The 17,538-nt window shown below is 40.7% G+C and overlaps 1 protein-coding gene across 5 annotated transcripts in view; it reads right to left on the bottom strand.

Moving 5' to 3' along the window:
- Positions 1–17,538, bottom strand: part of LOC101644581 (putative dimethylaniline monooxygenase [N-oxide-forming] 6) — a 30,209-nt gene that overhangs the window by 2,696 nt on the left and 9,975 nt on the right. For 2 of the 5 annotated variants that reach the window (XM_045298103.1, XM_004706829.2), the window contains exons 2-7: positions 16,256–16,444; positions 12,803–12,965; positions 11,264–11,406; positions 8,289–8,488; positions 4,823–5,178; positions 1,536–1,608 (exon numbers count right to left, since the gene is read on the bottom strand). In XM_045298103.1, the coding sequence (XP_045154038.1) occupies positions 1,536–1,608; positions 4,823–5,178; positions 8,289–8,488; positions 11,264–11,406; positions 12,803–12,965; positions 16,256–16,444 (1,124 nt within the window). Of the gene's footprint in view, positions 1–1,535; positions 1,609–2,273; positions 2,328–3,746; positions 3,770–4,268; positions 4,282–4,822; positions 5,179–8,288; positions 8,489–11,263; positions 11,407–12,802; positions 12,966–16,255; positions 16,445–17,538 lie in introns of all 5 variants that reach the window. The other 3 variants (XM_045298101.1, XM_045298100.1, XM_045298102.1) reach the window with 3 other exon arrangements.

The following is a 17,538-nucleotide window of genomic DNA, read 5'->3' as shown; positions in this document are numbered from 1 at the left end:
GGGGGTCACCACAACATGAGGAACTCTATTAAAGGGTCATGGCATTAGGAAGGTTGAGAACCACTGAGCTATAAGGAGCCAGGTGGCAGAGTGGGTTAGCTGGAGTCTTTCCGCTATAAGGACCTGTAGTGGCATAGTGGGTTATATGCTGGGTTGGTAACCACAAGATTAGCAGTTCAAATTCTCTACTTGCTCCTCCCAAGAAGAGGCTTTCTGCTTCTGTAAACCCCAAAGAGGCACTTCTACTTTGTCCTGTAGGGTCAATATGAATTGGAATTGTGAGTGGTTTAAGGTTGCACCACAGCTAAATGACATGGCGTGGATTCCAACTAACAGTGTTCCATTCCAGGCCAGCTCACCGTGTCTTCCCAGAATCTGCGTTCAACAAAGGAGCCTACGTGAACGATGAAAAGGAGCATCGTCCATGTTCTGTGACATATGGAGCATGGGTGGAGTCTTAACCCTAGCTTGACCTGACCCCTTTGTCTACAGCTCAAGTAGAGCTTTGGGGGTAGGCCTGAGGGCCCTCCAATGTCTTATGGAAAGTCTTACTTGTTATGTAGGGAGTGTAGTTTCCAGGGATTCAAGAAGCTGCCTTCACTTCTTAGATGTCTCCCAAGTTACTAGCTAATGCCTGAACCTCACAGTTAAAGACCCCAATGTTCTACCTCGCTGCTTTAAAGACTCTGAATACCTGTGGATACGGTAATGAAATTGTTATTTACACTTCAGTTGGAATGCATTTCACAGATACTTTCCTAATGAAAATTTTGATAGACATTAAAAAGTAGAACCATCTGAGCCTCTGGGTGCATCTAATGGACCTGAATAGGGTGGCACCAAGGGAGGACATGTATGAGGAAAAGGTAACTCACTGAAGACCCTTGTATTCAGCATTTAGTTTATGGCGTAGAATAGTGTTATGGTACACAAGAAATGTCTGGTATTTAGTTTATTGGTTGGTTAAGAGAACAACAGTGAACAATAATTGGGCAAGTAAACTTAATTAAATTCTTCATTGTATTTTCCTATGACAGCAAATTTGCTGTCAATGTCATTTCCAGCTACTTAACCTGCTGGAAATAAACATATGGTTTATTGGGAAGGGGGTTCTTGGGGAAAATTCTACATGGTCTTTCAGCCCTAGCACTATTGCTGTTTTGGGTTGGATAACATTGTTTCCCCATTTTTTGGGCTGTCCTGTGAACTATAGGATGTTTAACAGCATCCCTGGCCTCTATTGATTAGAAACCTGACATCTCCAGGTAATGACAGACAAAATATCTCTAAACATTGCCAAATATCCTCTGGTAACCAAAAATCATCCCTGTTAGTGAGACATTGCTCTAGATTTATACAGGAGACGTGGAATGTTTGTCCATCTAAATTATTTGTCCATCTAAACTTTTATTTGATTATAGCAAATACTTTACAATTGAAACCTTTGACTAATGAAAATGTCATAGTATGTATTATTATTTAACATATGAAGGAGACTTTTGGGGCTTGATTCATTAGTAAATAGAGTCTCTTACCACTTGAGTTTTTTCCCCATTTTTTCATCAATGTCATCCATCATTTCTTTTGCACTTGGTAGAATACATGACCCTAGAAAGTAAATGAAGAGAGAAATATTGAAAAACTCAAAGACACTATATATATGGATATATATATAATGATATGATGAAACTCAATCCATATTTATGAACAATATACTTTGCAAACTTTTTGGGCTAGAGGATTATCTTTGGCAGAAGAGCAAGCCACAGAGATGCAGACCTGATAAGGCAATGGCCACTTTCTGAGAATCGCTAAGCTGGTCTGCAGTGAGTAGTGACTGAGGTTTGCAGTTTAAAATCACTGTCTCAGAATGCTGCAACATTTTTATAATGATGGGCCTCATCAGTAACCTACTTCAGGCTTATACTAGCTTAACAGTTTCTTCATATCTTTTGCCTGCATACTTGTGTGAAAATTTCTCTCATGAAAGAAATCAAGTAAATTAGTTTAAGGTAATTATGGAAGGAAGCATGGGATTTCAAGCATCAGCCTGCAGCTAGGGAGAATATTTTGAGGAGCAGTAGAACATTTAAAATTTTTGTGGAGGCTTCTTCTGTTTGCTGATTGTAGCTCATTTGCCTTCTCTACAAGCCAGAGGCTCTTATGGCAGTTATAGTCCATGGACACTTCCCATCATTGTTAGCATGTCCCCCCAGCCGGAGGTTCCCCTGCTCAGATCTTTACCGTGACCTCTACTAGAAAGTAAGTCCCACAGGCCCCAGACTTTCGGTCTGTTTTGTTTGCTGGTGTTAACCCAGGAACTGAGACACAGTTAGACACACAGCAGGAGCTCAATAAATGTTTGCTGAATGAATGAATGATACCCCATGCTTCATGCAAATTTCTTGAATTATGAACCGTATTCAATCTTCTCATAAGATTCCACGTTCTTGGCACTGCTATGATTTTCCAGACAAAAAAGGCAAGAGAAGTATATATTTTACAGGGAGTACCTGAATCACAAAGATGATTTGCCTACAGAAGATTCAATGGCTCTCAATGGTGATCCTCATGATGCATTTGAAATAGCAGCTAAGTTACATGCAACATTTTTATAAAACAAAAACATACCATCTGTGATTGTAATATGTGCTTACATATTAAGTTTGTAATGGACATTGTATTAGGTGAGATATACCTAACACTTAAGATTCTCAAACTTTTCAGCAAAAGAATACTTAGCAGCGATCAATATGAATATGATTTTCATAAGTTAAAAAAATATATTTCAGGCATCACTTTTTCCATGCATTATTGATACTCATAATTTCCTCACATATAGATACGTTAGCTCTTAGAGACCATTGGTTTTGGAGGGAAGAAAGGAGTTAAAATTGACAATGAGGTAGGAGTAGACTGACAATGTTATTCTGACCAAATTGTCACCAGTGAAGTCTCCTTCAGCATTCTTCTTTTTTGATAGTCCTGAGATCCCTTATTCCTGCTTCTGTGATAGTTCATTTAAAACCCAGCAGATGGCAAAACCGATCAATCCCCAGATTAGAAGCCCATTGTGGCAGTTACATAATCTGTCAACTGCAAAGGGGCTGAGTCTAACCTGTCAATCAGGTCACAGCCAGTAATGCCTCTGTGTGGGCATGGCCTTCTCCTGAGGATTCTGGAAACTCCTGTCTTCCTCCTTGGAGGTGGGACACGCACACACTCTCTCTCTCTGCTTTGTCTCCCTGGGAATCATTCTTGTTGACCAGCCACATGGAACTAGACTGATGGCAGCCAGAGCCTTGGAGGTAGAGGAGCCATGTGGAGACCCACTCCGGTGCTAAGATGCTTTCACTGCCACTTGATCCACAAGACTTTCCACCCACTGGCCTGTGATTTCCTGCATTTGGTGTCATTGCATGTGTTGCATGAGCCTGAGGAGGAATTTATAGATGGTATCGGACATATGGGCTAATATCGGATTTAGGGACTTGATCTGGACTGGGCTGGGATGTTTTCTTCTTTATATAAATCTTTCTTATACACATATGAATGTCTATGAATTTGTTTCTCTAGTCAACCCTGGCTAACACACCCATATACCTTATTTGCATGATATCACCCAGTCATTTGGTGGGAATTCTAAGACTATGGCTAGAAGAGCCATAACTTACTGTACCACAGAGATGGATTGACACAGTGGCTGAAAAAGTGGGCTCAAACATATGATCGATTTCGAGAGTGGTGCAGAACGGGGCGGTGTTTCCTTCTACAGCGTGTGGAGTCATTGTCATAGCGAACTACAAGCAGACGCTGGTGATTTTTTTGCCATCGATGTTTTTATACACTGATTTTGTCAGACCCTTTAGTTTACAATATTGCGATTAGTATTTGTGAACCTACATCAACAACGTTTGAGAATAGAGTGGTAATTAAAGGAAAAGAAGGGCGAAAATGAAAAAAGTAAAAAAGGCTTTCATGCAATTACAAATAATGTAACTTAACAATGCTATAATTCAACGTAGAGGGATTTTACAGAACCATTTTGTTGTTAGCATCCGTATAACTAAAGAAATAGTATATTTAAGCACTTTATAACAAAGTCACATATTACTCTATGATCAAAACTGATAATCAACTTTAAAGAGAATCTGTATGGTCTGGTACAGGAGGAGGCCCAATAGAGGCGTATGTGTTGGGGTGGGGGGGTGCGACACCATAATTTACTATACTGAGTATTAAATGCCAAACTTATCATGCCACTGCACTATGCCTCTCATGCTTCAAATCCTGCAGCATTTCTCCATTCCCCTTGGGGAAGTTTACGTTCTTTAACATAATTCAAACAGCGCTCCAACTTCTGACCTCTTTCTTCATTTCTTGACATGCCTGACCTCTGCTTTATATCCCCACCCACTAACATGTTTCTGGTTCCTCACACACCTCATGCTAGTCTTCACTTTCATGCCTTTCCTCATGCTGTTTCCTTAGTAGGGAATAACTCACTAAGCTCCCTCACCAGAATATCCTAAAAATTCTATTTGGGTGTTTCCTCCATTTTAAGATGTATAAGGTCAAGGAGCTCATCTAGCTTGTTCCAGTTGATTCCCTAGTCCCTACACAGTGCTCGGCATATAGTTGGTGTTCCACACAGGGAAGAGGTAGGATAAGGAATGTTGCGCTGTGGGATTTACAATCCTGGCATGAAGCAAAATGTGTCGGAACTGCTGACTGGAAAACTGATTCGCCCAATTCACAATGAAAAGTTTTAAGAAAACCTGTTTGTTGGCTAAGTAAGTGGAAGAGAAAATAGCTCCCCTACCTGCAAACACTTTAGCAGCCCAACGAGCCTGCAGGTCTGCTGTGGGAATGGCAGCCCCCAGGGACTGGACCAAGCCGATCACAGCCAGCGTTGGCGTCCCCAGTTGCGGGGGAAAGACGCCTTTAAACAGGGTGACCTCATTGTTTCTGCTTTTGATGACGGAATCATCAAGGAAGGGGTAAGCATAGTCATAGCCCGTTGCAAAGATGATGGAGTCAATAGCCTCAAACACCGTCCCATCCTCAAACACGGCTGAAGTCTCTGTGAACTGCTTCACGTTGGGTTTAATGGACACAGCGCCACACAGGATGCGGGACGGAAGCTCATCATTGAAGACAGGCTCTTTCCTCAGGGGCCTGTGCAGAAATGGAAGAAAAGATCCCTGCTGTAAAGTACTTTAGTTACCAGGAATACTTGCAGCAGCTGCTGCCATTTAAACCAAATCTGAGCAGTTAAACACGAGTGTGAGGCTAAATGTACTACCCTGTCTCCCCCAAAATAAGACCGTGTCATATTAATTTTTGGTCCCAAAGATGCTCTAGGTCTTATTTTCAGGGGATGTCTCATTTTTCCATGAAGAAGAATACAGTACACATTTATTGTTGAACAACAAAAAAGGAAATTTATTACCTGTATATGGTACGGTAGTAGTTGTCATCACAAACCAGCATAACCAGACAAACTGAATCGTATAGTATCAAGAATTTCTTGTTACTCCTGCCCCGCGCGACTCACTGTCTAATTGTGAGTCAGCCAGACTCCGTCAGGGCAGAGCAAGCAGCAGGCAGCAGCTTGTCCTGGCAGCAGCGCGGTCTCTGATTAAAAGGGACCTCGCACTTCCTGTCTGCTCCGGCAGCGCTGCGGCCATTAGTGTGCTGCGCGGCGGCGCCCGGGGCTACAGTCCAGAGTCCAGAGTTATGGTAGCTTCAGGGGGCCTTATTATCGGGGAGGCCTTATTTTGGGGGATGTCGTATTTTTGGGGGGATGCCTTATATTTCAGCGAGAGTCAAAACTGTAAGTAGGTCTTATTTTCAGGGGATGTCTTACTTTCGGGGAAACACGGTATCTCCACCTGTGATTTCTTTCCTATTGATTGCAACCCTCCCTAGGAATTTGTCTGAACTGCTTATTTTGCTGCCTGGAAACTTGAAGATTCTCTCCTGGATACTCATACTATTACTATAAGTATTATATTAACAGTATAGGATAAAATAGGATTCACCAAATAGAGGAGAATAAAATAAATTCCTGGATACAATAAAATGATTAAGAGTGGAGACCCTGAAATTGGGTGGTCCCAGTTTATAACCCATCTTCTCAGTGATTACTTCACTGTTTTCTTATCTGTAAAATGGGGATTATAATAGAATTTATCTTACAGAGTTAACCATTGAATGAACAATTATCTATAAAGCCCTTTAAACCATGACTGACACATAAAAGCACCATATTACAAATTAGCTATAATTATAACTAAGACATCGTCTTATGTAGAAAAATCAGGCTTGCATTATTAGGATGTTGTTATTTGGTTTGCTCATCAACTGTGGTCACAAAAGAAAGCGCAGTGACCTTAATACTGCACTTACATTGTTAACGTTCTGGAAATGATAGTTTTCTTCACCGATGTTTCAGTTTGACTTACGTTTCCTTTAGAGACTCTAGAATAACCTCCAAGAATCTCACAGTCAAAGAAGCGACACGTCTTGGGGTTTGTCTCGCTACTTCCCCACCTTTCCCAACTCTATAACTGCACGCCTCTCTTCTTACCGACTATGGATGGCAAATCTAGGACAACTAAACCTGTCCTCTTCACTCCTTCCCTTGTGCCCCAGCCTTACCCCCCACCTAAGACAAGAGAGGGAAGGCATCTTTGACTAAGAACTTAGAGCAATTATGAACCCTTTCAGAAGGGTTGCTTAGTTCTTGGAAAGAATCTATTCCCAAAACTATGTTTTCATTGCCTAGATGGCAAAGTCAACATATAATGTACAGTAATACTCTGAGAAGACAAAAAAAATCTGACTCATCTCAGTCTTTAAGCTTTTTATTACAGTGATCATAATTTTAAATGCATAAAGTAAGCGTTTTTTTCTTTAGTGACTGTTATGGATTTAATGTGCCCTCTAAAAGTAAATGCTGTAAATCATAACCCTTATACCTGTGGATCTAATCCTACTTGGGCATAGAGTTTTCTTTGCTCTGGTAATGAGGTCTTTTCAGGGTATGCTGTGCTTTTAGCCAATCACTCTTTACATATAACAGAAAGCACAAATGGGGGGAAGAGATGCCACATAGAGATCTCTAAGGAAAGAGATGCCACATAGAGATCTCTAAGGAACTGAGGAACTGAACGAGACCATCCAGCTGAGAGAGAGGACCTTCCCCTGAAGCTGTAGCCTGGAACTCAGGTTGTTAACCTCCTGAACTGTAGGAAAATAAAGTTTTGTTCTTGTAGTATTTGTTACAGCAGCACAGACAGGAAGACAGGAGTCTGAAGGACAAGGTAGAATAAGCACTGTGGAGAGAGGGCTTGTCTCCTAAACTGCCATTTGGCATAGACCTCAATTGTCACTTCCTTGCTCCTTTGAACACAATGGCACTTGGTTTTTAGTGAGAATGGGCCAAAGGATGAATTTCTTAGTGAATTATTTACCTACTTACTTTTGCCCCTTACTGATAGGCCTACTCTTCTACTTAGACTGGCTTCCTAATAAATAGGTGTTGAGATTTCTCTAAAAAGAGCTAAGTACACACATCTGACTACCTTTGTATACTTTAGCGGTTGTGTGAATCTCCACTGTCTAACCTGCTGCACACCTCTTGACGAGTTGGCAAAACTGCCCACCCTTCAGCGATGGGGTGGAGGAGGGGGTGGCCGTGCAGTTTTGCTTTGTGACTTGCTATTTGTTGGAACATGCTGATTAAAAGTACTTCATTAATTGCTCCTTAGAAGTAATTAGAAAATGTGATGCTAACCGGAACCATTATTTGTAATGCTTCACAGTTTACAAGGTACTTTCCTATGTTTTATCTTACTCTCACAACAGACATGCAGAGTAGATATTGTTATTGCTATCCTCAGTTACCCATTAGCACGGACAAGGTATCTCTAACCCAATTTTGTGAACGGTCTCAGGCCAAGAATGAAGAGGTGAGATAAGCCTCCAAGCTCTGTGGAACGGCTCACAGCTGCCTTAAATGAGTCCTGCAAGTTAGAAGACCTAGCTGCCTGCCCCATCCCTATTATGAGACTGTAAGGGTTTGACTCATTTTCCTTACTAAGCTAGTTTTAATGGTTCATTCCCCTTGTATAAAGGGTCTCTGGGCATATTTTGTCACTTGTGTGGTTTATAATTCAATCTCATTAGCCTCAATGAGGTAACCAAAGTCAGATTTGGAGAGAATTCAGTTTAACCTAGTACCTCACGTTTACGAATGATAAAATATGCATTATTTGTATTACCCATTTAACGGCACCAGGCCATAGTTTTCATGCTTAAACCATGTGTTCATCTTCTTGACGTATAACCAGTCAGAGACAAATGGAGGAAGTATATTCCGGAGAAAGGATGCAAAGCGGGTAACATATACCATGTCCCAAGGATAGCCATCATCCCAAACTCGACTCATGACCCAGGAACCACTTCTGGTGCTTATCATGACCTGCCAGGGAAAGGCAACACAGATTTTAATAATACTGTAAAAAATAAGCAACCCGACACAATTACGATGGGTATTTTCCTTATATAGTCCCTCAATATCAAGACAGTAGTACTTTTAAAGCACTTTTAGTCCATACTTAACCTAAGAAGAGGCAAGAGTACTCCACATCATTCCAGAGGGCTAATGCATAGTTGTTGAAATTTAGAATCATTTTGGAATAAGAGGATCCTATAATCAATGGTGACAGGCTTAATCTTCATGGGCTAAGGATTACCGGTCTGAAAGAGACCAGCTAATCCAGCGAGCCTCCATTATGGTGGAAGACAGGTTAGGATAGAGAGAATGTGGCTAAATATTTTGTTCACGTTAGCCTGAGAAGATGGCAAGGCTTTAATTCTGCTCTCCATTTTCTCTTTCTTTTCTCTGATCTCTTTGTCAGTATGAGTTTCCGGCATATTCATCCTCCTGGGAATCCCAAAACAAGGAAGTAGCCTTGGTGCTGAGAACCTGGCAGCCTGTCAATCTGAAAAATTAAGAACTCTGTCTGTGGAATGAAGAATGATTTTACCCAAGGAAAGTGGACTCGCCCTTCATTCCTGGGATGTTACCTGTAAACTTCTATACTTTCCTTAATGGTTAGCATGTCTTTATTATTAATTGAGAGCGACAGGAAGGTGCTGTATACACTCTGCTAATGAAAGGACTTAGGCTGGGGGCCGGCAGTCCCAGGCAGTGATAATGATATATCTGCTCATCCTCTAGGAAGGGGTGTAGTTTGAGCTCAGCCACATGACCAGTCATGTAACCAATCACGCCTATGTAATGAACTCCCAGTGAGAACTTTGGAATTGAAGCTTCAGCTACCAGGTTGGTGAAAGACATTGATGAGGACAACAGAGTCATTGGGAATTGGAAACTCTTTGAAATCCTCTTCATCCTGACCCTATGCACTACTTCTCTACGCCAGTCCTGATTTTTTTTTTTAACATTTTATTAGGGGCTCATACAACTGTTATCCCAATCCATACACACATCAATTGTGTAAAGCGCATTGGTACATCGTTTCTCAAAACATTTTCTCTCCATTTAAACCCCCGACATTAGGTCCTCATTTTCCCCCTCCCTCCCCGCTCCCCGCTCCCTCATCAGCCCTTGATAGTTTATAAACGGGTATTTTGTCATATCTTGCCCTGTCCGACGTCTCCCTTCATCCACTTTTCGGTTGTCTGTCCCCCAGGGAGGAGGTCACACACAGTTCCATGTAATCGGTTCCCTCTTTCCTACACATTCTCCCTTTACCCTCCCTGTTTCACCACTCACACCACTGGTCCTGTAGGGCTCATCCACCCTGGATTCCCTGTATTTTCAGTTCCTATCTGTACCAGTGTACCTCCTCTGGTCTAGCCAGACTTGCCAGTCCTGATTTATAGTCCAACTTTACTTTGTAGTAAAGTTGTAATTATAACACTTTCTCAATGATCGAGTCTCAGGAGGGAGTGGGAAGTGAGGTCAGGAGCGAGGGTGTGATTTCTGTCTAAAGCCTTGGGTTAATTTAGCATTCTGGAGGTTGATGTCCCTGAATATGTAAGACCTGACATAACGCTGGGTGGCTGGAGTCATAAGAAAACTGGATTTACAGTTGATGTCAGAGAAGACATGAAGAGGTAGGTATCAAAAAGAGATATCATCTTCATTGTATTCAAAGATGTTTTATTTTTAAAACGTCCTTAGGCTTTCTTTATGTTCTGGTTATTAATTTATTTATTGAATGATCTTTTAAAAGAATGGTAAGATTGTTAAGGATCTACTGATCACGAGGGACTCAGCTTGGAATCCTCTGGGCAGCTAGACATGACTCGATCCAGGCTGTTAGGTTCCCTTTTCCAGGTGGTACAATGCCACACCGAATTTCATTGGAAGATGCAGCATCTCTTTTTATGATGGATTCCGTACTTGTTAGGAGCCTTACTGGTGTCGGGTTTATGTACTGGCCTGATAACCACAAGGTCAGCAGTTTGAAATCACCAGTGGCTCTGAAGGCAAATGATGAGGCTTTCTACTTTCATAAAGAGTTACAATCTAGGAAACTCACAGGGGCAGTTCTACTCTGTCCTATATGGTCACTATGAGTGGACATCTACTCAATGGCAGTGAGTGAATGATTGACCTACCACCACCTGTTGACAGCCTCTTAAAGTTAAGAACTAGCTTAATTTTGGTTCCCCAGAGCCTAACACAGTTTTGGTATACACTAGGTGCCCAGTATCTTTTGGGCACTTCCAGTTGAATAAATAAATAATAGAAAGCAACAAATATGTTTATCTTCAAGATATTACAGGTGGCAAACACAATAACTTTGATGATTCAGTAACTTGATGATTCAAAAGACAACAACAAAAAGCAAAACCAAAATATAACTAAACCTGTTGCCCTCGAGTTTATATTGACATATAAAGTTATCATTAATAAAGGTGGATACTGACTAGCATTTATTCTATGTGGAAGTGATTAGGACATAAAATGAAGGCAACACACACACACACACACACACACACACGTACCTCTGATTCCAGCAGGATATACTTGCTTACTAGCATGAGTAAAATGACCTTGCTTCCTGTGGAGAATGTCTGTCCTTCTTGATGTAAAGAACATATACAAAAGGTGGATGTCTTGTGGAATGACATGGCGAAGACCACCTGCAATCCCTAGGTTGTTGATTTAGTAACACAGTCAAACATCAGTGTGTTTCCCCAAACGCTTTCAGTCATGTACCTGGGCAGCCAGACGACTGAGCTCAACAGCAATGTCCGATCCTGAATTCCCCAGGCCAATCACCAGGACCCTCTTCCCTCTGAAAACCTCGGGGCCCTTATAGTCCCGGCTGTGGAGGTAGCTCCCTTGAAACTTTTCTAGACCTAAATGGAACATGAAGAGTCACTTAGGTGATTTTCATACAAAATTATGAAGACTTACTTTTTTTTTTTACATGTTTTCCCCTTATTGATTACAAATCTTAATATGTAATAATCCTGGTTGAAATGCATTGGCCCTTTGAGCAGTTTCTTATACTAAATCCCCAAATGAATAGTTGTAGAACTTCAAAAACAAATATATCCGAATAGATAAAATCCTAAACTTAGAAATAATAATAATAGCCAGTATTTACTGTGGGTTAGAACTGCTCTTAAATAATTTACATGTTTTAGCTCATCCAATCTCAATGGTAGATACTAGTATTATATTTATTTTAATAGATGAGGAAATCAAGAAAAATAAATCAAGTAACTTGCTTAAGGTCATGTAGTAAGGAATTATGGGGTATGACATATAGTACTTATTAACATAGTATGAGGGGGCTTAAACAGTTTATGGGAAACATATTATGGAGAACATTTATCATTTTTCCATTTCAGTTTTCCATGAACTGTTAGCTGTAATCTGTTTTCCTTAATCTTCACACTTTCTTTGTTTTCATCTTGGCCTGTGAACATGCTTTGAGATGGGGCTCTTTCTCTTGGAGTGGATCCGCATCCCTATTACAAGAAAGAAAGGGAGAAGCGAGACAATGGCGACAGGGAGCGGCAGGAGGAAGAGAGGGTGCTCAATTATGTTGACTTGGTTTTGCCACTTGGGGAAGTAATGGATTGCCCTCCTCTCTACCTCCATCACACAAACTCAATCACAGAGATTTCAAAGGTTCATTTTCAAATTATCGATGTAGAAGAGATTTAAAAATCCAGATTTCCCCTAGAGATAACATAAGAAAATGGGACTTTTGGACGGCTGGACTCTCCTTTGGATGCAACTTCACTCAGAGATTCCAGAAGCAGTGAAGATTTAGACTGGAATTGATTTCTCTATCACCAGGACCTTTGTCATTGTTTGATTTATGATTTACATATTTTTTAGTCTTTTAAGATATGGGTTTAGGAGGCCATTTATTATTATCTTTCACATTTTATTACGCTTAGACCATTTTTTGTTTTACAAATGTGTTGCCTTACGAAACATCATTATGTACAATCTATGGGAAAATCTATTTAAACTTTTGATATTTGTACATACCCCGAGCAAATCCACTGTTGCCAAGTCCATTCCAGCTCGCAGTGACCCTATGGGACACTGCCTCCATACAGTTTCCAAGGGTGTAAAGTGTTATGGAAGCAGACTGCTAATATCTTTCTCCTACAGAGTAGTTGGTGGGTTTGAACCTCCAGTGTTTGGGTTAGAAGCTGAGCACTTGAACCACTGTACTACCATGGCTCCTCTGTGTATACCTCCCCTAGGTTAATATTCAATTTTCAAACTTACCAGGAAAGGAATTCGTTGGAAGGTTGGGGTATACATGATGTCCTGAGCAAATCATTACAGCGTCAAAAATAATAGATTCCTGATTCCCATCTTTTTCAACAACAATATCCCATTGACCAGTGACTAAGAAACTGGGGCATTTCTTTATACTGGTAACCACAGTCTTGAAAACATGAAGAAACATCAAAATTATTTCTATTATAATTATATATGTACTTTTTTTCTTACAGTATTTCTTTGCTTAAAATAATTATGTGCTCTCTTACTCAGTGAGAAATGTTTGGAAAGATGTTAAAGTGGGCTTATAGTGAACCTTCCGTGAGTCTTAAAATCTCAAGGAATATTACTTACTGAGGTTTATTAAGTTTTTTGACATAGAGCTAATAGATTTGGGGAAACATTTTGTTTTCTATTTTTGCTGCTATTCTTCATGGAAATACCTGGATTCTTCTTCCTTCTCTGACCTCACATTCTCTCTACTCAAGAAATTGGTAACTATCTTAAGGTTCAAGCTTTTGTCTCTTCTGCTTTGTATATATACTAAACCAAACCCTAACCCACTGCCACTGAGTCAACTATGACTCGCAGTGACCCAATGTAGGGTTTCTGAGACTGTAAATCTTTACTGCAGCAGATTGCCCCATTTCCCTTTCATGGAGTAACTGGTGGATTTGAACTGCCAACCTTTTTGTTAGCTGCCCAGTGTTTATCCCACAGTGCTACCAAGGCTGCTTGTATATAACTAGCCAGTGGAAATATTAGCCTTTTCCCTCATATGAATAGAAAGTTGCTTCAAAATATTTGTTTAAAAAATTCCATGATCTTTTCATTTCTCCATGACCTTTTAAAAGTATATATATATCCTAACTGTTACTTCTATGATCCAGCCTAGCTTTCCATTTAGAGGGCATAATATTTCCTCAAATGTATATTAATGACAGAATAAATCTTATTTTCCTTAAGTAATCATAAATTTTATTTTCCTTAAAGCTGGCTGCTGACTTTAATATTCCTCTTAATTATAACAATTAGCAACTCCATCATCTGCTTCAACCCCACCATTTATTTTGACTGATAGGTCTCCATTCTTGCCTTGTGCCTAAACAATCATTTCTCTCAGGGTCTCGGTTCAAGTCCTGAACATTCCATTATAAGGACTTTTGCCCTGTTTCCAACCTCTGGTTTTTTATAAGCTATCTTTCATGCTGCATGTCATGTATTTCTAGTATGTCATATTGATTCAATCATCCCTGCTCAAAGTTATTGCTGTTGTCTTCCCAGAATACAGGGTTTATTTCATTTTCTGATGCTGTAATGCAAAGCCCAGTCTCCTCCTCTAGGCTTATTTCTTGATCTCCCCATGAACTCTTCTGGAACAGAGATGTCTCATATCCACCCTCCCTTCATTTCTTACAGAAAACAAACAAACCCCGATTGTGCTTGGCATGGCAATGAACCCAGCAAAGGGAAGTGTTTCTCAGACTCTGTGCACCGAGAGTGGCCTGTGAGATGTAAGCAGCTGTCTTAGGTAGGTTGTTCAGAGGCGATGATAACCTTCGGTCATTCAGTCTTCCTTTTCCCGCTCCTTGCCCAGGACGTGCTAAGTGCTTGTGTGGGCCGAGGCTCCAGTAACTGTCTTTGACTCCATGCAATCTTGGCAATGCTGAGGGGGGTGAACCTGACTGTACGTGACATTTCTGGATGCCCTCACCTAGGAGGTTTTTTCACGTGACGGTGAAATGCTCCTTTATCTTTTTAAAGCCACAGATACTGGTTGTTGATATGTAATCATGTCTAAATAAACCCAATCTTGACTGGGGCACTCCCATTCCGGCTAACCTCATTTGCTCACGGCTCCTCAGAGTTTCAGGGCATTATTTCAGCTCTGTCATTTCACTTGCAAACGGAACCCTTGTGGCACTGTGATCAAATGCTGGGCTGCTAACCCCGCCACTGTCAGCAGACCAAGCAACATGTCAGCCATTCAAACTTATCAGTCATCCTGTGGAGGAAAAGAGACCTTGCGATGCGCTCTCATGAAGATTACAGCCCAGAAAGCTTTGTGGGCAATCCTGTCCTGTGGGGGGTGGTGGTTGTGAGTTAGAATTGGCTCAATAGTACACAGCACAACAACCTTGCTTGTGCAATTCACTTGCACAACTTGAGTCTTCTGGAAAAGTGCCTGCCTCATTCTTGTTGACCTCATGATTTTTCACAGCATTATTTTCTCTACCAAGTGAACTACTTTAAACATTTCATTCTCTTTCAATTTAGAAGTTTTTGCTATTTACACTTAATATTTAGATTTCCAGTTGGATTGTCAACCTACTGAGAGTTTATTTCTTTTATGATGTATAGGTATTTTGTCTGGACTACGGACAAAATCCATTCCTAATTGTGTCTTTAAGTCGAATTTGTAGGCAAATCAGAACAGGTGTGTCAGGTTTTTCTTTAGCCTGATTTTACTGCAAGAAGAAGCTTGAAGCTTCTTCAGTGATTTAAAATTTCCCATGCAGCACATAAAGGTGATTTTGTCAAGAAGGGGATGATTCAATCTTTCCACAGTGAAGACAAATTTACCTCACATTAAAGGACAAGTAGGAGTCATTCATAAATCAGTAGTTGGTAACTCAGGGACTTCCTATATACGCCTAGCACAATACTTAGCACACAGTTAGGGCTTCACTGACATTTATTGCTACTTCTGCCATAAATTGAGGCAATAATGACAAATGAACATTTTTATTTCAGCTATATTTTTAAAATGATTCCAGGTAAAGTAATTATGCAGATGTAATCCCAACTCATAAATTTTATGTTTTGTTTTTCTCATTATGTATATGTGTTATGCATTAATGTAATACACTGAGGTTAGGATTCCCAAACAAATGTAAAGCACTATTATTATTTATAGAAACAATATCTCTGTGCCATAACTCCCAAGGCTCTATAAGGGAAATCTAGTGAATTAAGTGTGTGAAAGATGGGGGCAATCAATATATTAATCATTCATTTAAGTTGCAATTCTTTTCAACATGGTAGAATAGCTGCATCCAGTATTTTTTATGATATTCATAGTGACATTATTGAACAGAGTAGAACTGCTCCATATAGGTTCTCAGGCTGTAAGTCTTTGCAGAAGCACACAGCTTAATTTTTCTCCCCAGGAGTGGTTCATGGCTCTGAACGACTGTCTTTGGCTTAGCAGGCAAACCCCTAACCCACTGTGCTGCCAGGATTCCTCTCTCAGAGACTACCAAAATCGAACCTGCTTTTGTTGAGTCCTGGAGACATGGGGGTAGGGTGCAGGGGATATAATGCAGGAACACTTTATAATCTGAACTCACGTTTGGTTGATGAGGTGTCCAAACTTATGTCAGTGTGCAGTATTCTTATCTCTCTTGGAACTCCTATACATATCAATAGCCAGAACCCAGATTGTGGGGTCCTTACCTCAAACTTTATGTATCTGAGAAGATCCTTTTTTTGGGCAAATGTCCGGATGTACTCCTGGAGCTGGCTGTGGTGCATGTAGTTAGGGTAGTCATCAGGGTAAGGGAAGTCTGGAAAGCACATCATTTCTTTGGAACTGTTGGTGACTACAGACTGGTAAATGCTGGCTCGCCCTTCTTCTGCATGGTCCTAGGAGGATTAGCAAAGCTTTAAAAGGCAGTCCAAGGTGTTGGGCTCATCACTGGATACTCAATTCTTAGTTAACTGAAAACTTCTAATATTAAAATAGAGAAAGAAGGAAATTACAAGTGCTGTAAATTATGAAATGGAAGTTACCTTAGCACAACACCTAACACAGAACTAGGGCACTCTTCCATGTCAGTTTTCTTACTGTAGTCAACGCTAGTGCTATTCTTTGCCATCAAGTTGATTTTAATTCATCGCGATCCCATGTTTTAGAGATGAGAGCTGTGCCAGGGGGCTTTATGGGCGGGAATCCTAATGAAAATTGATCACAGGCCTTTTCTTTCCCAGTCCATCTGGGTGGGTTCAAATTGCCAACCTTTAGGTTAATCGTTGAATGCAAACCATTTGTATCACTTAGGGGCCTTAACTTCAGTATTAGCTCTGACTTTATAATCCCTTATAGTTTTTCTTCTTTTTCTGTCATGAGAATGGATTCTGATCTCACACTCATGTTAAAAAGTAAACAAAACATCACAGAGGGACCCAAGGTAGGTTGTGATATTCAGTCTGAGAGATTTGCAATATAGTGTTTGGAGGAGCCCTGGGGCGCAGTGGTTAAGCACTCAGCTACTAACTAAGAGATCAACAGTTCAAATCCACAAGCTGGCCTATGGAAGAATGATGTGGTAGTCTGCTTCATAAAGATTAGAGCTTTGACACCGGAGACATAGTGTGGGAATTGCACCTGATCTGATCCCACCACACCGAGGCAAAACACTAAGGGGGTGCAACAGAACAGCAAGGGAATGGAGTGGCAAGATACCCAGGGAATGCTGAAGGTGAACTTTGGGGACAGGGTGTGGTGCCCCTACAGACTGGACTGGAAAACACTCCTAAAGACCAACAAACAATCCTTGAACTAACTACAAGCTTTTCTTTCTTGTTGTGTTTTGTCACTGGATTGTTCTTGTTTTGTTGTATATTGTTGCTTGGTTTTGCTCTCTTTTTTTGTGCATGTTATTATCTCCGCAGGTCTGTCTAAATAAGATAGGCTGGATGAACAATCTGGAGGAGAAAACAACGGGACTGACAGTTCC

This window comes from Echinops telfairi, unplaced genomic scaffold (genome assembly GCF_000313985.2).
Source record: "Echinops telfairi isolate 266 unplaced genomic scaffold, ASM31398v2 ScPeMD7_7424;HRSCAF=8462, whole genome shotgun sequence".
In the NCBI taxonomy this organism is placed as follows: Eukaryota; Metazoa; Chordata; class Mammalia; order Afrosoricida; family Tenrecidae; genus Echinops; species Echinops telfairi.
Note: the sequence above shows the minus strand (reverse complement) of the source record. Positions and strands in the feature narration are given on the sequence as shown.